General features: G+C 44.5%; 1 protein-coding gene across 1 annotated transcript in view; it reads right to left on the reverse strand.

The window, feature by feature from the left end:
* ADCY8 (adenylate cyclase 8) overlaps positions 1 to 26,280 on the reverse strand; it is a 219,170-nt gene that overhangs the window by 115,724 nt on the left and 77,166 nt on the right. The window contains exons 4-5 of the mRNA XM_060127469.1: positions 19,547 to 19,658; positions 10,554 to 10,681 (exon numbers count right to left, since the gene is read on the reverse strand). Of these exons, the coding sequence (XP_059983452.1) occupies positions 10,554 to 10,681; positions 19,547 to 19,658 (240 nt within the window). The remainder of the gene's footprint in view (positions 1 to 10,553; positions 10,682 to 19,546; positions 19,659 to 26,280) is intronic.

Raw genomic sequence — 26,280 nt, forward strand, 5'->3', positions numbered from 1 at the left:
TCTACCATCAGGAGTTTCCTCTGGGCACACACATTCCTTCTTCATTTTCAAAATATTTCAAATAGGGGCTTCCCTGGTGGCGCAGTGGTTGAGAGTCCGCCTGCCGATGCAGGGGACACGGGTTCGTGCCTCGGTCCGGGAGGATCCTCGGTCCGGGAAGATCCCACATGCCGCCGAGCGGCTGGGCCCGTGAGCCATGGCCGCTGAGCCTGCGTGTCCAGAGCCTGTGCTCCGCAACGGGAGAGGCCACAACAGTGAGAGGCCCGCATAACGCAAAAAAAAAAAAAAAAATCCAAACAATTTTAGTTTTAAAGTGTGCCCAGCATCACTATAGTAGAGGGTGTAATATGGACTCTAGTGCCAGACTACCTGAGTTTATATCTTGCTCTGCCACTTACTAGCTGCATGACCTTAGGCACGTTACCTAACTTCTGTCTATAAAATGGGAGCGATAATAGCATTGTCAGGGTTAAGTGAATAAAGATATGTAGAGAGTTGAGAATAGTCTCTGGCACGTACTAAGGACTACCTGGTTGCTTGTCACATATGAAGGAACTGCAGGGAAGTTAACCTATTTTCTTGTGGCCACACAGCTGGTAAGCATGATTCTAAGACAAAACTGGAGCTGCTGTTTTTCAAACCTCATACTCCTTGCAACATAGACACTGTATGTGGTGTGTGATTCTGGGCAAATAGCTTAATCTTATCCAGAGTTTCAGTGGTTGTAGAATAAAGCTCTAGCTGATCGTTTCACTCACAGAGCCTTTGTGAGCCCCAAAGGAGATAATGGCTGTTAAAGTGCTTTGCCAACTAATTGTGAGGGTCTATTAAACAGCACACCATGCTAATGCCATTAGGCAATTAGCATGGTACAGGGAACGCACTGGAACATCTTAATGAAAAGACATTTAGATTTTTAATTTTCTTCTACAAAACAAATATCATAAGAAGACAAACTTTTTCATTGCACTGTTTTTCTTTCTGTTGTGTCTGGGATTTGACTTAATAAAAGAGAAGAATGAAATGACGGAGAAGTAATGAATAATTTACAGACAGCCATCCTCTTTGGAAAGGCTACCCAGCGGTTGCATAGAACTACAAACACATTCCATGTGTTTCAAGATCTGTTCTTGAGGGGGGAGGGGGCCTTTGAGCATTCTTGATGCTAAAATGGAGGGAATTCTGCTCTGAGTTACGGGTCCCTTTTCAATTTTTCCGAAGTAGAGCCCCACCGTTGCTTTGCTGTGCCTCGTCAGTCGCAAGTAAAGAAAAAGAAATGACTATAGATCACTCGCCTTATAAACATCTGCACCCGCTCTTTTTCTCCACAAACTCTGAGCTTCTGGAGGGCAGGGGTACCATCTTTCATTTCCACGTGCCCACACTTAGCACAGCGCTTCGCACGTAGTGCTCAGAAGTATTTGTTGAATTCATGGACAAAGCTCAAAACCTTTCTTGCTCTACAGCCCCTTGTTGTCCCAAGATGCTTCTAAGAGTCCCAGGGGAACCACGGAGGTGTGTTTGGCCCTGCCAGTTGGGGAGTGGGGAGACCCTCTACATCTTTCCCTTTCAATTAAAGCAGCTTTGCTCTCATCTGTTTTCATGGAGGGCTTCTAGCTAAGATTTATTTTCAATAAAGACTCCACTTAATAGTTATTATTATTTTTTGTAGCTCTAGATCAAGCTGGGTACCAATAATGCAACAGTTTACCAGCATAAGAGCGATGATGTCATTTCCTTTCATTGAACTATTAAAGATGAGTGTTTGGTATATGATAAAAGACGAAGAACCTTAGAAATGTTCTTTCAGTTGAAATGCTTCAAATCGTTCATTTTTTAGCCAATTAACCAATCCATCGATGGTGCTGGAGAAATGACAGCCATCATTGATCTGTAGATTAGACTTTCTCCACCGTTAAATAAATGGATGAATAGAGAGACAAACTTCAGCAGAGTAGCAGATTGGTACTGTGGGTGAAGTACATCCAACTCCTCAGCTTTGGGAGCAGAGACTGGAGTTCTAATGCTGCATCTACCCCTTGTTGGCTGTGGAAACTGGAGCAAAGGAAGTAAATTCTCCTCTGTAAAATGGGAATGATATGGGCTTCTCAAAGCAAGGACTCTCAACACCACCAAGGGGCATGGAGTCTGCATTAAAGCAGGCCTGGATGTGAAGTTAGGTATCTCAACTTACTACCTGTGGGACTCACGCTAGTTGCATTAGTCTCTGAGTCCCAGTTTTCTTAGGTGCAACGGGAAAGAGAACTAGATTTTTGCAGAGTTGTTAGGATAGTTTATAAAACCATGCATACAAAGCACTTAACCTGGTGCAGTTTGAACACTCAAAAATAGTGGCTACTACTAATTTTTGTTAGTAATTAACAAAATTAACAATTTGTAATTATACAACTATATACAGGTTGAATCAGACCAAAAAAAAATTATGAATTGATCACACTACCCTTTCCTGCTAAAATTGTGCCTGCGTTTGCTCTATTTACATCTAAATAGCTTCAACCAACCCATTTCATACACCAACTGGGCAGTTCCTAGGCATATATTGGTTCAAAAAGGATGAACTAATTTACAGTGTAGTAAGAACTGAGTGATTGGTCCTCAGCTCCCTAGATGACAGTGCCCTTGGACATTCTGGGAAAAATGGAAAAACAAGGGAGTTGGTTATGGAGGTCAACTACGGTCACTGTGCAGGGTGTTCTGTGCAAGTGTCAAGTCTTATCTTTACAATAACCCTGGGTACCATTACCAGTACCATTTTACAAATTAGGAAACTGAGTTCCAAGATGTTCCTTTCTTTAGGTCACACATATAGAGGTGGAATAGTTGGAATTTCACCCCAGGTGTGTGAGCCTAAATGTAGTGGTCCATTTCCTCTACCCTGAATGGTTTATGTTGAAAAAGGAGTCATGCTTAGGGGTACATGAACCACTGGGGTTTGGTCTGGCTCTGCCCAATAGATGGATGACACAGTCTCTGCCAGCTAATTCCAAAAGTCAGCAGACTATAGCAAGCTCCCTTCTGCAGATTCCAGAGTTCACTGAGGGTACCTCAGGGGTCACTCACTGTTGGGGTGGGAGCTGCCAGCATGGTGGCCATGGAGCCCGACTTTGCCTTCAACCACGATCTATCCTATAGCCTTTACTGGACTTCAGAGTCAGCCTGCCTTACAAACCATGGGGCCCATCTGCTTCTAAAAAGTTGGAAAGCTACCGTGTCTTATCCTAGCGTGGAAGTTGCAGTTTCACAAAGTACTTCATTCTGGTGCCCACAACAGTTCTGATAGGTAGATATCTATCAGCATTATAAATTTCCATTTTACAGATGAGGGAACTGAGGCTCCAGGAGAGTTAAGATGTAAATATTATCTCTTCTGTGTTGGCCTTTTATCTTCATAAAAGATGTCGTTTCATTCTCACCCTATGCCACATATACAGTCCATTTATCTCATTTGTTCATTTGTTCAACAAGCATCTCTTGAAGTCCTCTGCAGATATAAGCAGGGAACGAAATAGACAAATTAGAAAATCAGTTCCTGTATTTATGGAGATTGCATTAGGATGGTTTCCCCCCATTTTACAGCTAAGAAGGCGGGAGCGGAGAGAGGTTAAGTCACTCGCTCAAGGTCAGGAAGTAATGGGTCCTGATCGGCCCTCACAATGCCAGACTGCAAGCTGAGAGCTCTTTGGACACCTTCCTGCTGCTTGCACTCCCTTCAGCATCACCCTCCTGCTTTTGGGGGTGGAAAGGTAATGGGAAAACCTGGAGCAGGATTCCTGTTCAAAAACAGTGTGGACTGCATGAGAGAAAAGCAAGAGAAGCAATCCAGCCACCCCTTTCCCACACTGAGCTCTATGTCTTTCTCTCTCTGTAAAAGTAGATTTTTAAAAAACTAAGGTTGCCCTAAATGGTGTGTGTGTGTGTGTTCATACTCTGCAATGCGTACTTCTTTAAACTCACAAGCATTTTCTTATGTCATTGAATATTAATGTAAGTCATGGTACTTAATGGTTACCCATTTCCCTATTTTGTAATATGCAAAACTTTATCTAACCATTTCCCTGCCTTTAGACATTTAGGGAGTCAGATGAGCATGCCTCAGGGTCTTTGCGCTGCTGCTTAGGCTGCGTGTCATTGGCCGGAAGTTACTTATCCTACAAGAATTTCAAGTTCCTCGTCTGAAAACTGGGGAAAGTAATAGTTATTTTCCTCTCAGGGCCGTGGTCAGTATTAGGTGAGGTGAGTCAGGAAGGTTATTTCGTATAGTGTCTGGCACATGGTGAGCATTCAATCAGCATTAGCTTTATCAGCTATTGTTACCAGATAGTTTCAGTCTTCACCATGGTCAATAATTTTGCAAAAAGAATACTTGTTCATGTTAAAGGCAACTCTGATGCATTTCAAAGAGAAGTGCAGCCTTACGGATGCTGTTATCAGGGACTTTTCAGAACAAGGTGAGAAAGGGGGTTTGAAGAGGAAAGAGACAGAGAGAGAGAGAAGCAAGGGAGAGAGGGAGACAAAGCAAAAAAGAACTACAGGAGGGAGAGAGGAGGAGGAACAGATGCCGCGAGGCATGCAGGGGGCTTGAGCACTCTTGCCTCCAGTGAGGAATGCTTTTCATTCCTTGTCCTGCCATGTTGCTTGGCAGGGCAACCCCGTCACAAGGATTAAGACCTTTGTTCCATTTAACCATCAGGGACGAGCCAGTTCCTGCTTGACATTCTGGTGTCATTCCATGCCTTTTTAGCAACTGTGCTGAAAAGACCAGGCTCTGTAATTTTCATTAAGATTCATCAAGGGAGCTTTGGAGATTATTAATAAAGATACTGCATATAACACAGCCCACCGTCAGCTCTAGTGTCTCCTCAGCTATCAAGTCTTTCCAAAATAGAGCCAGGGCGCGTGAAGAGGAGCCACCTGGAGCCCCTTTTCAATCTACGTAATGGAATTATTATCTAAGCCTATTTTAATTAATTAAATTTTATGAACAGACATCCATGAGATGCTATTAAATGCTTTATTAGAAATAAAGTTATATTCAATCACTTTTTTTTGCCATTCATCTAGCTAATATCATGTTTCTAAAATCAAGTGTGTGTTTTTTGATGGAATAAATTTACTAAGAGGCTTGATTAAGGCTTATGATCTTGTTACTGTCAGAAGTTTACTGACTTTTCTTCCCTCTCAATGTCAGTTCTGCTAACTTATTAAGGATGTATGTGAGACCTCCTAGGCTACACTTTGATCCTTTGGGTATCAATGGCAGATTTCAGGCATCAGAAACAATTGCAGAAATCTGGAGCTAGGAGGTAGGATGCCGTAATTGTTAAGACCAATGGCTTTGGCGTCAGATGGTTCTGGATTGGTGCCGTTATTCTGCCACCGACCAGCTGTGTGATTTCAGGCAATTACCCAAACTCCGTAAGCTCCAGTTTCCTCATTGGTAAAGTAGGAGCCTAATTCCAGAGCTTAGTCAGGATGTACCCATATAGCTATACTGGTTGTTTATGGTTAACATCCATTCTGATTGGCTTCCCTGGCCTCTTCTGATTAGTCCATGCTTTAGCCATACTAGTTGTTCAATATTTTGCTCTCCACCCCTGCCTAACTCCCAGGATTGTTATAAGGACTAAATGAGCTAACGTATGTAAAACCCTTATCTCAGTTGATGGCATGTAGTAGGTGTTCATTAAACCCTAGTTATTGTTATTATTATTTTACTAGAATAGCTTTCTGTAACTTAACTGAGTCAAATTTTCCAGTGTCCAGTCTCAGCCCTAATGGCAAGATCCTATTAAAAAATGTTTCTAGGGTGATAACATGCATACTATCTACTTAAATTTTCAAAAGAACACTCTGAATTTGGGATCTTATGATTCCCATTTCACAGAAGAGGCCATGTAGGCTCTGAGAAGTTAAGTCACATTCATCCCCAGCCACACACCTAATAATGGGAAGAAGCAGGAACCAGGTTATGTCTGCTGACTGCAGGTCAAGGTCAGTACGTTCCCTTTAAGTCATCTCATGGTGCTATAGTCACTCTTTCAAGGAACCATTGCTGTGATCACATCCAGCAACAAACTCTATCTTTAATAAAGTGGAACCCTGTCCAAAATACTTAGAGTATTACTAATTGATAAGGTAAGTTTACTATAATGATAAACATTTGATTTAATTTAAACTTCTATGTCACATATGGTGTCTTGGGGTACTTGGGGTCTCAGCTTTGGAGGATTATAACCTTTTCCTATTTCACAGCTACTGCTCTATTTCAGGTCCTTAGTTCTCTTTACTGGACCGTTACAAAAATATCTCCCAGTCAGTTTCATTCCCCTTGGCCTCTGATTTCTCTCATCCAGAGTAAACTGGAGAGAGAGAGTTATCCATCTCCATGGTTACCCTCCTCAAGCCCAGATCAGAACATGACACTTCCCCACTTCAAGTGTCAGTGACTTCCCACTGCCTGAGGAATGAAGCCCCAGTATGTCTTCCAAGGTCACCAACTATCTGTGCACCAACTCCATTGACTGAGTTTAGAATTGTAGGCATCACCAAGGCCTGCTTCAAATCCTTGACACACACACCTATATATGCACAAACATACACACGCACACACAAGTATAGACACATAGGTGCTCACATACTGATGCATATCTACACATCTGCACGCAAGCACACGCACAAACACACATACACACCATACACGTATACATATGTACACACATATACACACCACATATATATATGTGTGTGTATAGGGAAACAATCTTTGGATCTCGGTCAAAAGGACCAACGTGGAGGGACCTTCAAGATGGCGGAGGAATAAGATGTGGAGATCACCTTCCTCCCCACAGATACATCAGAAATACATCTACACCTGGAACAACTCCTACAGAACACCTACTGAACACTGGCAGAAGACCTCAGACCTCCCAAAAGGCAAGAAACTCCCCACGTACCTGGGTAGGGCAAAAGAAAAAACAGAGGCAAAAGATGAGGGACTGGAACTGCCCCTCTGGGAGGGAGCCGTGAAGGAGGAAAAGTTTCCACACACTAGGAAACCCCTTCATTGGTGTAGGGAGGGGTGGTGGCGGGGGGGAGCTTTCAGAGCCACGGAGGAGAGCACAGCAACAGGGGTGCGGAGGGCAAAGTGGGGAGATTCCCGCACAGAGGACAAAAACAAAAACCCTTGTTTTTGTCCTAGGGTTCTGTCTGTCCGTTTTTTTGTTTTTTTTTTTTTTTTTTTGCGTTAAGTGGGCCTCTCACTGTTGTGGCCTCTCCCGTTGCGGAGCACAGGCTCCAGACGCACAGGCTCAGCGGCCATGGCTCACGGGCCCAGCCGCTCCACGGCATGTGGGATCTTCCCGGACTGGGGCACAAACCCGTGTCCCCTGCATCGGCAGGCGGACTCTCAACCACTGCGCCCAGGGAAGCCCCTTAAAGCATTTTGATAATCAATGTTTATTTCTTCTGCAATGCCATCTCTGCAGCATATCTTCTGCTTAAGTTCAAGATGGGAACTCTTATGGAAAGTCTGTGGATGAACGGATAAAAAAGATATTCTCCCTTCCTTCCTTCTTTCCTTTCTTTCTCCCTCTCTTTTTCTCTACACACACACACACACACACACACACACACACACAGGAATATTATCCAGCCTTAAAAAAGAGGAAATCCTGCTATCGGCGGCAATATGGATGAATGTGGAGAACATTATGCTCAGTGCAATAAGCCAGACAGAGAAAGACAAATACTCTATGGTACCACTTATATGTGGAATCTAAAAAAAAAGTTGCACTGATAGAAACAGTAGAAAGGTGGTCATCAGGGGCTAGGATTGGGGTAGGGAAAAGGGGAACTGTTGGTCATGGGGTACAAACTTTCATTTTAAGATGAATAGGTTCTGAGGTTCTAATGTAAACATGGTGACTATAGTTAATAATACTTATCGTATACTTGAAATGTGCCAAGAGTAGGTCTTAAGCATTCTCATCAAAAAAAAGATAACTACGTGAGGTGATGGATGTGTTCATTAACTTGATTGTTATAATCATTTAAAAATGTGTAAGTAAGTATAGGGGCTTCCCTGGTGGCACAGTGGTTGAGAGTCCGCCTGCCGATGCAGGGGACACGGGTTCGTGCCTCAGTCCGGGAGGATCCTTGGTCTGGGAAGATCCCACATGCCGCGGAGCGGCTGGGCCCGTGAGCCATGGTCACTGAGCCTGTGCGTCCGGAGCCTGTGCTCCGCAACGGGAGAGGCCACAACAGTGAGAGGCCCACGTACCGCCAAAAAAAAAAAAAAAAAAGTTTAAGTATATCAAATTACCACATTATGCACTTTAAATATATACAACTTTGTCAATTATATCTTAAAAATTTAGAGAAAGAAAGGAAAAAGAAAGGCAAGTTTTGCTGCTTGAACTTGATTTTGACATGGTTGGTAAATCACAGACTTTCAGAGGCTTCAGAAGAGGTCTAGTCCAACTTCCTCATTTCATAGACAAGCCTCCAAGTAATACCTCTAATGGGCACCTACAGACAAGGGAAGGACCCCTGAGTGACCTGTTCATCACTGTATTTCCAGGGCTTAACACAGTGTCTGATACATGGTAGAACTCAACAAATTATTTGTTGAACGACGATTTACTGACAGAATAGCGTTTGCACACCTCATCAGCTGTAGAGTTGGTACAAGGCATTGGGGCTTCTGGGTGTCGGTCCCACTGCCTCCCTTGAAACCAGTCAACATATCACAATTCATCTTAGTTTTCAGGGCAAGACTCCGAAGTGTCCAAATTAACAGCAAGAAGCACCTGCAGCCTTTTCCATCTACCAAAGGCTGATCAAAAGGAAACTCTGGGTGGGAGGGGTGGGCTACTTCTCCACGGTCCCTACTGGGGGAAACATCTGCATCTCTGTGAAAGAGGGGGCAACAGCAGAGTGGACATTTCCAGCCTCTCTCCACCTGCCTACTTGGTCTTAGGGATGGTTATGGTTGGATTTTCATCCTATACCTCATGGCAAAGCACCTCACTGCCTTGATCAGGCCCTGGTTGTGGGTAAGTTCCAGAGGTGGGACCCTGAGGGCCCACCCGTGGGGCATATCTGCCCACCCAGACTGTGATTTCAGGCTCAGTATTGAAATGACCAGTGTCACGTCAATAGAACAGGATCATATTTAGGAAAAGGGCTTCTGTGCCCTCTTCTTAACTAGGGGACTTCACAGCATTTCCCAATGTCCACAGAACTCTGCCTGAAACCCGAATAAAGTCAGGGATCCGTCAGCAAGTAGAAGGGTCAGGCACACTGTGTTGGCTGTGGCCGGGTTCTAGAAGGGGAGCCTCCAACTCCTTAGATTCCCTTGCCTGTTCCTGGATTGCTCTTGGGAGCCAGCAGGCAAGCTGAGCCTACAGTGGAGGGTGTGTGTTTGGCGGGTGCGGAGCAGGGGTTGTTGTCCTGGCTGAACCTGAATCCAGACCGACATTCCCGAGCATCACACGGATGCCTGACAGACCACACAACCCAGGTGCGAGTGCACGAGGAGAGTCTTCTGGTCTGTCTCCAACAGTGCTCTTCTTCCCTTATAAGATGAAGACATAATCCACGGAGATTTCTGCCCATGTGTCCACTCTTTACTCCCTTTGCTGTGGCCGTGGGAAGATGTGATGCTTGGAGGATCTGCAAACATTCTGGAAACTTGAGGGGAGCTTTGGCAATATTGAGCTTCTGTCCCAAAGCCATAAACAGCCTAGCTCCAAAGTCCTTGACCACAATAGCTCAGCTTTGATTCAGCCTCTATTTGTCAGCTACACTCACCGAAGCCAAAAGCACTTGCCGCACACCCGTGAAGACGGCTAGGTTGCCCTTCAGTGATTCCTGTTGGCCTTAGGATAAAATGCACCCCTTAGCACGGCTTAGAAGGCCCTGCAGGTTCTGCATGCCCCCAGGGTGCCGTCTACCTGTCACCACCATTTCCACCCCAGGCTCCACCAGCTGCCACTACAGCACAGCCCGAATCCTGCACATGGCCACCTATCTTCCAAGCGCTCCACTCCACCTCCAGGATCTAATGTCTTACTTTTCAGGTAACAGCTTAGACATGTGTACTCTGGAAAGTCTTCTCCAGCACCCCAGATTGCACTAACTGTTACTTCTCTATTGCCCCCGAGCACCCTGGTTTGATTCGTCTCAGAGCGTATTGTACCGTATTGGAATCGTCTATGCAGTTATCTTTCCCACCGCACTGTAATCTCCCTGAGGGCAAGTACTATGCTCACCATGTTCACTGCTATATCCCCACAAGGACATTGGTCATACAAATGTGTTGCACAAAGGATTGAAAGGGGTGTAACTAGAACATAATGAAGCTAGCGGTTCCTATGGGAGAACTAATGGGTATACAGTCTTCATGAAGTAAGTCAAAGAGCTCCACCTTTCAACGTACACATGATCGACCGCAAAGGATAGATGGGGTGGTTTTGGTCTTTCCCATCAAGCACATCAAAGGCTCGGGTATTAGGGAGAAGGTCCCAAATTACCTGATGGTTTTGATCATGCTGAGGCCCATTTCAACGCAGCAGTGGGCGTGGTCCTGGCGGGGCTCAGGAAGTCCCGAAACGCAGTAGTAGCAGTCTCCCAGGATTTTAATGCGAAGGCAGTGATGCTCCTGAAAGGAACAAGGGGGGAGAGGGAAGGACTGAGTCAACAGAAGGGTAAGTGCTTCCGAAAGCCTTGGGAAAGAGGGGAGCCGGGTCAGCAGCCCTGCACCTTGGGATCAGGGACTTCTACCTTTGAAATGTGCCGCTATTTTCTTCCCAGGAAATTGGAGGGGGGAGTTGAAGGGCTCAGTGGTGGAACGGAGTCATGGAAAAACACTGGATTTTGAGTTTGACAGATACAGGGCCATATCCCAGCTCTGCCGTGTAGTACCTTTCTGATCTTAATCCCCCGTGGAACACTGAACACTCAAGTCCTCCTCCCACTGATGTATCTCTTCTCGGGACATGTCTCCGGATTAACAGTTTATATCAGTTGCTAGCTCAACAATAAGCACTTAAAAAATAAATCACTTAGGGGCTTCCCTGGTGGCGCAGTGGTTGAGAGTCCGCCTGCCGATGCAGGGGACACGGGTTCGTGCCCCGGTCCCGGAAGATCCCACATGCCGCGGAGCGGCTGGGCCCGTGAGCCATGGCTGCTGAGCCTGCGCATCCGGAGCCTGTGCTCCGCAACGGGAGAGGCCACAACAGCGAGAGGCCCGCGTACCGCAAAAAAAATAAATAAATAAATAAATCACTTAGGGATGCCAACTGTTCCAACTGTACATAAAGTCCTTTCCCAACGACGGCACTGGCACCTTAAGAAGAGGGGCTGACTGTGTCTTGTACATACTTGTATTCATTTACTGATTCACATGCTTGCTCACTGATAAATATCAGGTGTGCATCTATCATAAAGCAAGCATTGTCCCTGACACAAAGATGATTAAAACAACCCCTATTATACATTAAACAGAATGCACCCTCGCAAGAACCTGGAGGTAGGTACAATTTTTATCCTGATCACTTCACCAGTGAGAGGAAGGACACACCTGTTTGTTTGGTGGATTCACAATCTTGAAGACATGATCCTTACAAAGTTTCAAAGAGCAACAGGTACCTAGAAAATGGTGCATACTTTCATATTGGATGGGAATAGGCTGGATTTTGCAGGTTACAGAGCAAAGAGAACTTGGGGCGGTAGAGCATAGGGGCTAAAAGCACTGGCTGAGGAGTCCCATTGCAGATCAAATCCTAGACCCCCCACCCCATCCTCACTGTATGTTTTTAGGTAAATTACTTAACCTCTGAGCCTCCATTGCCTCATCTATAAAATGGGGATAAGAATAGGACCTCATTGTGTGATTGTAAAGATGTAGGAAGATGAGGCATGTGAAGGCTTAGTATAGGGTCAAGCAGATGGGGCGCTAAATTAATGTCACCCATCTCTATGATGATGACTTGGACTCCTGTCCTCGTTCTTTCACATTTCTATCTGTGACACAGGCAGACTCTCTCTAGGTCTCCTTGGGTAGACGGTTGGGACGGAACGACTCTGAGATGTCTTCTAGATTTGAAGCCCTAGGTGCCTGTGGGTCTTTGGCTTTGTGGGTTAGGGGCTCTCCTTGGGAAACCACAGTCCAAGGGCATGAGGAAGGGAGTTGCAGACAGAAAGGGGCCTACTTGAGATGCCAGCAGCATAGTGGATGCCCTGGTACTGCCAAGTTACGAAGCACCATGCTGGTTTCCTAATCTGATCAGGCGTTGGGACATCATGTTTGGGTAACAAGTGAAATCACTTTCCCAATAAAAAACAAATATCAGACAGGGAAAAGAGAATCAGAACTGGCTCTGGTGTTTCCCTGTCTGGATCAGATCTCCAGGGCCTTGCCAACCTTCCCAAATGGGCACAGATGCGATCTTCAGAACGCTGATAGCAGGCACAGCTATCCCGCGGTTATTTTTAGGAGTGTGTGGTTCCTATCTATTGGCTGCTTCAATGCAACTAATTTTGTAAGAGAGCAAAAAGGGAAGCTCAAGACCTTCACTTGTTTCTTCTAAGACACTCTAGACTGTTATGGCCAGCATGGAACTAGGGAGACCTGACCCATTGGTCCTGGCAGTTTCCAGATTTGTGGAGTCCACGGGACAAGCTTAAAAAACCCAGAAGGTCCAAGGTGCTTCTCTAGAGTTCAATTTTGTGCTTTGCCAAGGAAGTATGAAAAGTCCATCAACATACAAAAATAACAACCAAACTACCACCTATCCCCATCACTTTATGAAAGAAAGGGCATTTTTAACACCAAAAAAGTAAAAAGACATATTCTTGGACTAAAGGAAAGTTCCTGGCACTAAATGAAATGAATGATAGAAACTCAATACATTGAAGTGTGTGTGTGTGTGTGTGTGTGTGTGTGTGTGTGTGTGTGTGCGTATATATATATATATATATATATATATATAAATACACACACACAATTGCTGTACATATTTATACTACATATACTGCTGTATATATATATGTTGTGTATATCCTACAGCAATGTAGCGAGTTTTTATATGCATATACATATAGGTATCTCGCATGTGGCCACAAGTTAAAACTTCCTACCATTTGTTTGCAAAGGAGCAAATCCCTTATTCTGACTCTGCAGCGGAGAACACTGAGGCTGGGAGGTAGGGGTTGGTGACTTCAGTCAACCACACTTTGCCTTCAGATGGTCTCTGGGGCAGAGCGTGCTGGGGCTGTTGGTAGCCTGGTCAGCACAGAGATCTGCCTCCCTGTTGACAATGGGGAGGGGGAGGGAAAGGGTAGAGCAGGAAATACTTTGGTCTAAGAATCAGACCTCCGCATTCTAGTCAAATTTACCAGCTGTTTGACCTTCGATAAGTCACTGAAGCCACTGATAAGTGGGTTTCAATTCCCTATATGTAACGCATGTGAAAATGGTCCCCTTGCCCTTAATACATAACTAAGTAAGCATGGTCATCAACTAGCAATGCCAGTGACAGCTAACCTGAAAAGAGTCTTCTCCACATTTAATGCTGTGCCTTATCTTTTCTCCTTTCAGTTCACAATAACCCTGAACATGGCAGACCATGTTTTTAGATACGAAAATTTCAGTGTAAGACAGATGGAAAACTTCCTGGGCCACAGAGCAGCTGGCTAAAAAGTAATGGATATGGATTATATATGATATTCAGAAGCTCCAAATCAGTGATTTTTCCATGCAAACAGAGGTGAAAACATTCTGGAAAACTTTAGGGAAAGGCAGTTGTATTTATTGAGCACATACTATGTGCCGGGCTATGTGTTAAAGGCATTATATTGATCTTGTTTAGTCTTTACGACCACATTCTGACTCATGTGCCACTTCACAGATGGCTTAAGGAAGTGAAGGTCACACAGCAAATGAGAGACAGAAGTGGAATTCACAGCATGTCTGTTTGACTTTGGGACTCCATGCTCTTTCTTTACAAAACTGCAGAAATTATGGCAGAGACCAGAATGGTAGATCTCCTGACAAAAATGTGTTTTGGAAGGAGATCTGTAAAATAGTTCATTACCCTTTGGAAAGTGAAGATGTTTGTAACCCAGGGTTCATTTTTCTTCTAAACAAAAGGTGAAGCTGGCAGCCTCCTTGAAAAACTGTGGGCCCCATATAAATGGTATGTATATATGCATATGTGTATATATACCAATCATGTATGTATATATAAATATAAATATGCAAGGCCTGTCTTCTCGTCTGTCAAGTTCTGTCAATTTGCAGACACATTTTTCTGATCAATTCCCGTGAGCTGTCAGACGATTTGACAGTAATATCCAAGCAACTACTTTTTACCAGAAACTGCTTTGAAAAACTCACATTAAAAAAGCCAGGTTGCTTTGAAAAAAGATACTGAAAAAGAAAAATAAAGTAGGGTGAGGGTCTTGTAAATTTTATCGAGTAAGTCTTAATATAATTCTTTTCCTCCCATCTTGATGGCTTTGATATGATTAAAAATCTTGGAAAAAAATCCAGAGAATTTATGAAACCGTGTATGCACATAACACCGAGGAGATATAGGCACCAAATTATCAAAGATGGTTATATCTTTGAGGAGGGGTAAGATTACAGGGATACATACTTTCTCTATTGTCTCTATCTTTGATGTTTGAATTTTACATAATGGACAAGTATTGCTTTAGTAATCAGAAGAAAAAAATGAAAAGAAAAAAGACTCTCAGAACAAAAACATTAGTGCTACGAATACACTTTAAAAAGTTATATGAGAAATCATGACAATTTTTGTAGTACTGTATCTAATTGTAATTATACAAATTAACACATGAATATATTGTCCTAGTAAAAATGAAACTGTAGATATGTCTCCTTTAGTAGCCTCTCCCCCTCAGACACACCACACCCTGGAAACCTGGTCTCCTTTCCCCTCTTTAGAGGCTGTTATGCATTAATATATACATTTCTATGTTTATATATATGCACCATTTTTCATGCTCTTTAGCCATAAATGGATCATACTATGTTTATAGATCTGAGACATGCTTTATCATGCAACATGTCCTGAAATTCTTTCTATGTCGGTACAGAAATAGCTATCTCATTCTTTAAAATCTATTGATTAGTTTTCCATAGTGTTGGAATTGTTCCCTGTAACAATAATTTAGGTTGCTTCCCGTTTTGTCAGCAATCTGAAACAAGGCTTAAGATGTAATGATGTTGATTTCAAAGCCTCGATAATAGCATACATATTTTTCATTCCTAATTTGTTAGGGAGAGGAGTAGGTAGGGACTACTTTATTTACTTATTTTTTAAATAAATTTATTTATTTAATTTATTTATTTTGGGGTCTTCATTGCTGTGTGAGGGCTTTATCTAGTTGCTGTGAGCGGGGGTTCCTCTTCGTTGCGGTGCACGGGCTTCTCATTGCAGTGGCTTCTCTTGTTGCGGAGCACGGGCTCTAAACACGCAGGCTTCAGTAGTTGTGGCTCGCGGGCTCAGTAGTTGTGGCTCGTGGGCTTACTTGCTCCTCGGCATGTGGGATCTTCCCGGACCAGGGATTGAACGCGTGCCCCCTGCATTGGCAGGCGGATTCTTAACCACTGCCCCACCAGGGAAGTCCAGGACTACTTTATTTTTTTAAAACAAGATCAAAGATCAAAAGTTACTAGAGTTTGCCAAGGGCACTAGAAAGGGTCAAAAACACTCTGCTTTGAGCAGCCACAAGGGCACTGAGGAATTCAACCACACTGAGAGGATCTTTAACAGAAGGCTTTGAAGTTTTTGCCTGCACCACAATAATGCAGTGGATAAATGGGAAGGTGCAATGGATCATATTTACATGGGAAGTGGGTTCTGTCAGATGTACGACATAATGAAAATCTAAAGCAAATAATTATGGCAAGGCAGAGAGAGATCATCATAAAGCCACAGAATTCTGACGCTAAAAGATATCACAAAAGGCAAGTCCAATCCCCTTTTACACAGAAGCAAAGTCTGTGACCCACTTGGTGAAGTGATTTGCCTAAGGCTGGGGGCAAAAACATTTAAAGTAGGTTTTCTCATTCCAAGGTGAGTAGAATTGTTTTCACTGGCAGAGTTTCTCAAGCTTTTCCATAGAAGCCCCTAGAGTAGAACAGACTGATGCAGCTAGGGTGGGTAGGGATGGGGTAGGGGGTAGAGTGGGAGTGACGGAGTACTTACGGGTGCTGAGTACTTATTTTGAGCCAGTCTCTGTGTATTGTTTCATTTATCCTTCATTATAATTCTGATAGGAAAACTGAGACTCAGAGAGGGGATCTGTACAGTTAATTGAAGTCCAGCCCATAGCTGAAGTTCTAGAAATCTAAATCTTCAAGTTGGCTGGCATGGACGGCAATACATCTCTGACATCTAGCTCCATCCCCTGAAGTGCCTGGGGCACTGCTCAGTGGTCAGGAGTGAGCACCTGGTCTCAGACGGTCTGAATCACAGACGCACCACCTACCAGGGGTTCTGGGCAGATTATTTTACTTCTTTGAGTTTCAGTCACTTGTTCTGTAAAATGGGAACAATAAAGAACCTCTCTTGTGGGTTTGTTTTAAGAACTGAATTAGGCAATCCAGGGCAAATACGCAGTCTAGTGCATAATGAACACCAGGCAGTTTACGAATGTTAAATATGATCAAAATTAATAATAATTTTACTCCCTCACTGGTATGTGTTTAATTTGATTTTTTTCTTTAAATCTTTCAGTAAGACTCATTGTCCAGAAGATGGACTATAGCTTCTTGCGCCCACTGGGGCTCGATGAGCTGTGCACCCCCATCTCACTCCCTCTTCTCCCACCACGTACACTGTAACCAGGGCAAAGAGCCCGGGCTACAGGACCAAGTCCACGTTCCTTAAAAGGTCGCATGGTGCCCTCCAGACCTGCTTCCCTTTCCTCTTCAAGCTCACTTCTCACTGCAGTCTCCCATGCCCTTTGTGCTCCAGCAATCTTGAGCTCCTTATAGCTCCCCAAATAGGCAGCCACATTTCCACATTTTCACACTTTCCTGCCTTTGCATCATGGCTCAGCCTGGAAGGCTCTTCATTGTCTAATCTGATGCCGGGAAAGGTCCCGCTCTCCCTCACATCCAGCTGCGTATAGCCTCTTCTCTTCATGGTGCTACGTTACCGCCCTCCTCACCCCAAGCACCGACTGTTCCTTCTTCCGTCCACCAGGACTTCCGTGCCTATTGCTTGCACCACACTGTCCTGCGAATTCTACGGACTTGTCTTTCTCCCTTAGCAGACGCTGAGGGCAGGGACTGGTTTTGTCTCGCCAGAGCGCTGCACGGTTCCTGGCACCTAGTAGGTACACAATAAGTGTTGGCTAAACAACTTGGATTACATTTTACATAACGACCCTTTCTCTGAGTCGATGGGGATTACTGTGACACCAGAAACGGACCTTGATCACGTCTCTCAGTCCTCTTTGGAGGGTCATTTTTGTTCATCTTAGTATCTCTGAGCAGAAATATTCAGAACCAGGAAGTAACGTAGAATAACTATGTGTAACTGGCACCAACCGCCCTTGAGGCAACAATAAAAAGAAATGGTGCACATTCTTCCCCACCTTCAAATTCCTGGTCCTTCAGGTTAATCCAACCCTTCCAACAGGAGGAGACCTCAGTTTCCACCTCTTCTTCTGCTCATGTCAGTCTCCTACTCAATAGTTGTCCAGTAGCTACAGATTACAATGCAGGGTCCTTGGCAGGTCCTTGCTTATTTTTCTAGCCTCACCTCTACCACTCCCTACCTTGAATTCTCCTTTCAGCAGTGCTAAATCTCTTCTGGTTCTCTACACATATAGCATCTTAATTTTTGTTTTCCCCTCTGCATACAAGGACCTTCCCTGCCTTGTTCACCTCAATTTTACACCTAATTGGCATATAATTTTTTTTTTTTTTGCGGTACGCGGGCCTCTCATTGTTGCGGCCTCTCCCGTTGTGGAGCACAGGCTCTGGACGCACAGGCTCAGTGGCCGTGGCTCACGGGCCCAGCCGCTCCGCGGCATGTGGTATCCTCCCGGACTGGGGCACGAACCCGTGTCCCCTGCATCGGCAGGTGGATCTCAACCACTGTGCCACCAGGGAAGCCCCGGTATATAATTTTTATACAATAAAATTTACCTTTTTGGTAAATGTGTACAGTCACACTCACATATAGAGCAACCGGATCACTCCCCAAATCACCTCACCCTATGCTTCTGTGCAATCAGTCCACTCCCTCCACCCCTCATCCCTCCTGACAATGACTTATCTCTTTCCTGTCCCTATAATTTTTGTCTTTTCTAGAATGTCTTACAAATGGAATCATAAAGTGTCTAGCCTTTTGTGTCCGGCTTCTTTCACTTGTCATATTGCAGTTGAGATTCACTGATGTTGATACAGGTATTGGTGATTTATTCCTTTTTATTGATGAACGGTATTCTATTTGTTTTCTCCTTTTTAAGACCCAGTCTAAGAATCACTTTCCCCTGGAAGTCTTCTCTGATCCAAGAGTTATATGTTGTTTCTGTGTTCCCATAGCACTCTAGACTTCCCTTCATCATGGCATATAGCACATTGTACATTGATGACTTTTTTAGGTATCCATGACTAGACTTAGCTCTAAGGGGGAAAGTGTGTTTTAGTTATTCCCATGTTACCAACACAACACCTACTAGGTGCTCAGATGCAAGTGTGAATGGATCTCTGTTGGAGTGAGGCAGCCTTAAAATAGGACATTTTGATAACCTAACAATGAACTCCCACTGATGCGGTCTCATTAAACTCTCAGGACAGCCTGTGAAATGGACACTAGTATACACCCTTTACAAAGTAGGAAGTTAAGGCATGCCAATTTGAACCCCAAACCCACTCTAAAATATAGCATGACAGTGACATTCCTCTGTAATGTGAGTGGCTTGAGGACTAGGAATCTGGGTTTTGGTGGCAAACGTTCATTCCCTTTAACCTCTTCTCTATTTTAGCTCTGGCCAAGCCAGCAGAAAGAGAAAAGTAGTGTCTGGTCGGCTAAAAACAAAGCTCTTAGGTCAAACAAAATGGTGGCGGGATGGGCCAGTAGCTCACTGGTCCTTGAGAAGAGACTCATTCATTCCAGATGGCCGCGGTTGGCTGGGAAACTTCAGGCAGTCATTCCTGCATGAAGCAACCCTGAGGCTGTGGCTGGATGGTGCCCGGCCACAGGCAGGGGGAAATGGAAAGCAGATTAAAAAGGACTTTGGTTTAATTGTCACTCAACCAGCTGTCTCTCAGCTAGGAAAATCTGACAAACCTCCCATCCGAGACCTGTGAATAACTAACATCGGTCCCCAGCAAGCGCGAGGGTCAGGAATCCATGTCTGGGGTCAGGATGCGGAATGGTAATGACATTGGTGATGAAGGCTGAGTCCCTCTCTTCCCTCGTTCCGCATGCAGTCCCTCACTCCTGCAAAGACTAGGGGGCAATTAAATTCAACTCACGTGGGCCAGTCGATCAAATCTAGCAAAGAGCTCGTTGAGCATCCTGACCAGCTCCTGGGCGGACAAGGTCGTGGAGAGGTTGGTAAATCCTTTGACATCTGCAAAAAGAATACTGGACAACAGGGAAGGGATCGGGTGGGGAGAAAAGCACATTAATATTTTAATCTATCCTGGGAGACACATCACGATTCAAACAAACCAAGTGTGGTCTGAGATTTTAGCTCTCCTTGCCACGGAGGTCTCAAGGAATGCCTCAGTGTTTAACAAACATCTCAGCAGAGAGTCCACCCAGGGGTTCAGGAAGGACAAGATAGGCAACGGAAAGCCCTTCTTCCTCTGCAGGGCTGTGGAGTGTGGGCAACGCAAACAACACAAAAGGGAATTTTTCACTAGGAATAGATCAATTTATTGTGGAAAGCAAAATGAAGCACTATGAATTATCTCTACATTTTCACAATGAACCGCAAAGCAGACTGCATGAGCACAGAGCAAAATGGACACGGGGACAGAAGAATGCGAAACCTCGTTATCTTCAGCCCAATGACACACGTATACTCTACCCAAAACGGCAGGCAAACAGAGTTAGGCATTTTCCAAAAATTGTGGAAATAGGTAGCAAGCCTGGGAGACCTTTGGCAGAATAATTAATTAACTGAAACGCACATTTACTAAGTTAGGTGAGGTCTGATACTATGCATATGGCTAGGTGGAAGGGAAGGGGCAGTCCTTGAAAGCCTTATAAACGCAAGGCACTGAATGAACACTGTCTTGTTAATCCATCCAGTTACCCTGTGGGGAAGGGACTGTTCATTCCATTGTGAAGATGAGGAAAGTGAGGCTCAGAGAGGAGGGAAACTTGCTCAACATTTACTAGTAGCCCGGGGCAGAGTCGGGATCGTGCACGTGGCTGAACTGCACGGTGGGGCACTGCTTCACCCACCTAAACACACCATCTCAGGGACTGACGCAATCACAGGAACACCTCTGAGAGGAAGGATGGAACACCAAAAAGTGTATCGTATTTTCTTGATTCTCGTGTTTGATCATCTCTGAAACTGACGGCATTCTGCAGTGTGTCAAACTTTTTGATTATTTTTCTTAGTGTTACATAAAATAATGGTGTCCTACCATTGGTGTGACTAGTTTTAATGAACTAGGTGAATCAGCCGGAAGGCACTGTGGAATGTGCATTGACTTACTTTGGTCACCCCTGGTATTCAGTGGTTCTTAAAGTTGTCTCCATTTTTATGGATTCTCGTTCCTAAAAAACGTACAAGTATTCAAAATTTTGCACTTCATTTCAAGGGATCTGTACCTTCCCAGAAGCCCATTCAGATTCTCATTAAGAATTTTTAGATCTCAGTTTAAAAACTATTGCTTTAATTAATTAGATAATGCCTTAATTATTTTAGCAAATATTTATGTATCTACTATGTGACCAGCTACACACTGTGCTAGGAAGTTGTATTAAATGATAAAGAAGCCTCAGTGCATGTCCTCAGATGCTCAGAGTATGGGGAATGGAGTTGGGCTGACAAAGAGAAAGACAGAAACAACATAGGCAATGACTACTGTGATAAAAAGACACACACTGGGGATGACCAGCCATTGGGGGATCAGGAGTTTTCTAGTGAAGCAAAGTCCAGGCTGAGTCTTGAAGGACCTCGGGGACTTGATGGGTAAAGTGAGTAAATGAATGGCTGCTCTTAGCGAGAGATCAGCACATACTAGGGTCTGGTGGAAGAACAAGCAAATGGACCAGGGTTCTGCAAGCATTCAAGGACAGCTAGTCAAAGGGTAGTATTGAGCAAGGAGGGTGGGAAGAGAAGAGGGAAGAGGGAGAGAAAAAAAAGAGAGAAAGAAGGAGGGAGGAAGGAAGAGAGAGAGAGAGAGAGAGATGAGGTCAGAGAAGTGAGCAGAGGAACAATATGGAAGGGCTTGATTAGCCATGTTGATGAATACAGACTTTTCCCTAAACATGATGGAAAGCTAGTGAAGGGTTTTAAGCGTGGGAGTGATACCTTTAGATTTTTAATGTATAAGGCTTCCTCTGGCAGGGTCACTACACTGCCACTGTCCTCTACAGCTTTCTGGTGGCATAGTAGCTGGTCACATGCATAGGATTTGAGTCTAGACAGACTGGGGTTCAAACCCCAGGTCACCACTTATGAATACTATGAACTTCTCCAATACTTTATCTACTGAAGATGATTGTAGTACCTACCTCACTAGTGGGTAGCAAGTGTTTAGCACAGCGCCTGGCATAGTAAGTGCTCCGTAAATGCATTAGCTCTCTCCATCGTTATTGTACAAAAGTGCACTATGATTGAATGGTTGGGAAGAGAGAAAGAGGTAACAGAGAAGGAAGAGAGTCTGACCATTAACTGGATTATTTGTGACTTGTGGCTAAAAGAATTCCTGTTGACAGAATCCTGAAACAATAGTAGCAGCAATACTTACAGAGTGTTAACTGTGGACTTGATATGCTCTAAGAGTTCTACAGGTATGAACTCGTTCATTCCTCATAACAACCTATAAGGTAGGACCTAGGATGATCATTTCCATTTACAGAGAAGGAAATTGAAGCCTGAGTAACTCTCCCACAGACATGAAAATCTAGGATTTGAACCAGGCAGGCTGGTTCTGGAATCTACACTGTTTATCACTACAGTAATACCACCTTTGAAGTAAGCCATCATCATGGCAGGTGGGAAGTGGAAGGGTCCAGGGATCATCTAGTCCAACTACTCACATTATGGATCCATTTGCCCCAAACTATTAATATCTATCTGTCTATGGCAGGACAGCTTCATTAATTAATTCATTCAACAGCTAATAAATGGAATGCCTACTATATATATCAGATACTGGAGATACAGTGGAGAACAGAAAGTACCACCACAGCCCTTATGAAACATGCAGTCTATTGAAAGAAGAGATGGGATTCCCTGAGAGCAAAGGGCATAAAAGTTTCAGATGTGTTCAGTGTTCCAAAATCATGAATTTTTTTTTTTTTGCGGTCTTCTGAACACACCGTGCTTTATACACTGGTGTTTGTACATGACATACCTGCTCCCTGGCATAATTTCTTTCCTGTTGCTACCTATTAAAATCCTACTTGTCCTTTAAGACCCCACTCATATGCTAAGATTCTACTTTTATGGAGATTTCCCTAAGCATAGCCTGTCACCCCTATTCTAGCCTCCTGCCCAGCCTGTGCTCCCCTCTGTCATGGCATTTATCACTTGGTAACACAATCATGTGTGCAAAGTGTGCTCCATCCACGAGCTAAAGAACAGGAAGAGAGTTACCTCCATATCTCATCCCCCAGCGCATGGTGGGCCTCATGGTATATTTCCTGAATTGAATCATCAGAAATCTTCAGAATTGAGTCTTCCTTCCTCAGAGTGTGGTTATGGCCACTGCTGGCATCTCTTGGGAGCTGGTTAGAAATGCAGATCTCAGGCCCTGCCCCAGACCCACTAGATCAGAATCTAACAAGAATTTAACAAGAGCCCTAGGTGATCTGTGTGCGCCTTAAAGATGGAGAAGCCCTGGTTTAAGTCATAGTTATGCAATAAGAGTTTGTTGAGCGAAAGACAAGAAGCAGAAACCAGGGCCCTGGTTCTCTCTTGTTCATTCTGCTCCCCCCGGTTGCTGGGCTCACGGTCAGTTCTTTTGACTCTAGGTATAAACTTGTAATCTTCCAGATGACTATACCGAAGAGGCCATATTAATTGTCAAATCTAATTTGCTTATATAAGTTGTTTATTTGGCTAAAAATAAGCTATGTTACCTATTAGTCACTCTGAAAACAGAGTCCTCAAGGAGAATTCACTAGACTCATTAGGAACACGAGCCCTGTGTAGACTTTTATTCCTAACTTGTGTTCTTGGGCAGGTTATTTAACCACTCTGAGCTTCCATTTTCTTTATAATAAAGCAGAGATCATTAAAGCTACTCTGCAGGATTACTGAAAGGAGCTCACATGTAAATCACGGCATAGTCCTCAATAAGTGGAGAGTATGTAACTCCTTGTGGAAATGTTTGGGAATCGGAGAGTGCTTAATAGATGGCCACACAAACAGACCTCCAAAACCAAGTTCTCTAGCTCCACTCAACTGCATTTTGCTTGTATGTGAAACGGAAGTCTGCAAGGCCAATGTCAAAACCAAGCAGGACCCTGTGGGGCTCCTGGGCACAAAAGCCTTTCTGTGTCCCCCATTTCTTGATTACAGGAAATAGGCTTCACTCAGCCTCCATGACCTTCCCTGAGTTCCAACTAGCAGGTTCAAACCGCTGCTAATCAGGGAAGGGAGGGGATGCAGAGACAAGGGAGGAACAGTCAAGAAACAATAGTGCAGCCTTGGGGCTGGGTCCTGGTTCCCCCTCAAGGGATACACATAACAACATCTTTGAGCTGTTTTGCAGATACTGAAACCTCCACCAGGTGGGAGAAGTTAACTGCCTGCTGCCCACAAGCACGCAGACCCCAGACCGGGTGGAACCGGAAGGTTGATGATGCCGACTCCCACTTACCTCCCCACCAACCAGTCAGAAGAATGTCCACGAGCTGATCACACCCTCTTTGAGCCATTACTACAAAAATCCTCACTACCCCCACCAGGTTGGTCAGAACACACAGTTCTGAGGGCAGGAGCCCGCTGTGGCCCCCTTTGCCTGGCAAAGCAATAAAGCTATTCTTTTCTACTTCACCCAAAACTCTGTCTCCGAGATTTAATTTGGGGTCAGGGTACAGAGGCCGGATTGGGCTTCAATGTGATGACTGTACATGTTGACAGGCCTGGCTGGGAAGAAACAGTCATTCAAGAAAGTGAGTAGACTGAGTTATGCCAGCAAATGTGTGCAAATGTACATGGCATGGGGTTTGGGGGCAAAAGGAATGGGGGCAGGGAGCTCTGGTAGAGAAGCTAACTGTCCACCAAATCCATGCCTGCCTCTCACTAGCAAAGACCACTAGCAGGGGCTCTGTGCCCCTCTTGTATCGAGGTGGAGCCATGGAATCAGGTCCCATCAATGGAATCTGAGCAGAGTGATAGATGCCATTTCTGGGCTGAGGTGGTAAAGAAGCAGGTGTGCCTTTTCTACCCTTTTCTCTCCAAGAGCTGAATGCCAACAACTTTGAAGCCCAAGGGGGTGATACAGCTATGAAATGCAGGGGGCTTTATCCCTGAATCACCCACTGGCAGGGAGTATAAGCCAGGGGGAGTTGTGTGGATGAATTATATTGAGTTTGCATCACTGAAATTGACAGGTTATTTGTTAGAGCATTCCCCTAACTAGCGCAAGAAATGCTTAACTACATGGGGAATAAGGAAAGAGAAGCGGAATTGGGCAGATGGGATTGGAAGCCCAAATGGCTTCTCATAAAAAGCCGAGTGGCCATGTGGAGCTCCAGAATGAATCTGGTGAAGGCTCATATGTTTGTAGCTGAAATCGACTTGACAGTCCAAATGTTTTGTCCATTTCAAGCAGCTTGGTTTTTGGATTAGGAAACGGAGATCCGGAAAGATGAAATGATGCAACCGAAGTCTCACAGGGGACTCATGCAAAGCGTTCTGGGATGAAAACCCTGATCTGCTCGCCCCAGTCCACTCTCGGCCACTCATGTCGCCAGGCGCGGAGCCTCTTACTGCACCTTACCCGGACAGGATGCAACGAGCTGTATGAAACAGGACTGAGTTAGACATTTATAGCAGACTGTTTTTAGGGAAAGGTCACAAAACCATACCAACAAAAAAGCAACAGAGAAGAAAGAATGAACCAGGTGGGTTTCCTCAAAGACAGTGACAGGATGGGAAATGGTTTCAAAAATGCTCCCTTTCCTGCAGTGGGTGTGCTCTGGGGGCTAGGGAACAGGGTGTCGCAGCCGGCCCGACTCTGCTCTCAGACACGGGCTAAGGCCCATCCTCCTCTGCATTTTTCATCTCTCGTCCTATTTTAGCACCCAGCAGCCTTGCAATGGGCAGGAGGGGCTCCACCGCCCCGAGTTGAGTGCATCTTCCCAGGACCAGCAGGGCTGTGGGCATCTCGCCACCACTGCCTCTGTGAACGGCTGGGAGGGGCCCCTCCAGCTGCCAGGACCTCTGCCATTCTTCTCCCATTAGAAGTGGCTCCTTCACTGCGAGCTGAGACCGCTGGGAATGCAGGGCAGCAAACGCAATCTCAATTTAGTGCGGTGCGAAGCTCTGGAAAAGAGTCTGGAGCACAAAATCTCAGTTCAATGATTTAAGATAAACGGGCAGGGTGCAGGGTGCAGAAGTAACTTTAGTTGTTCTTCACTAAGGGAAGCACTGAAAACTGATAAGTGCGGGAAGAACTCCAGACATGCCTTTTAATGAACTTAAGGCTCCCAAGTAGGTTGACGTGGGTGTGCAGGCTTGTTTATTTTTTTCTTTATGAAGGGCCGTTTTTTTTTATTCTCCTCTTTCTCCGTGGTGACAGACACTTTTGTAATATGTCATATATATTTTATAATATGTCTTATTTCATTATACTTCATTAAATTACATACCATTATAATTATATATGAATCATTATACTATGTCAATACATATTTCATAATATGTCATATATGTCAAATATACGATATATATTTTGCATTTTTCTTAGTTTTATCTCACTGTTCTGCCTTCACTTGTGCTGATTCCTCTGCCTAGGATTCTTTTCTTTGATTTTTTTTTTTTTCACTTGGCAGACTCAATTTCAAAGAA

The sequence above is a fragment of the Lagenorhynchus albirostris genome, chromosome 17 (genome assembly GCF_949774975.1).
Source record: "Lagenorhynchus albirostris chromosome 17, mLagAlb1.1, whole genome shotgun sequence".
Classification (NCBI taxonomy): domain Eukaryota; kingdom Metazoa; phylum Chordata; class Mammalia; order Artiodactyla; family Delphinidae; genus Lagenorhynchus; species Lagenorhynchus albirostris.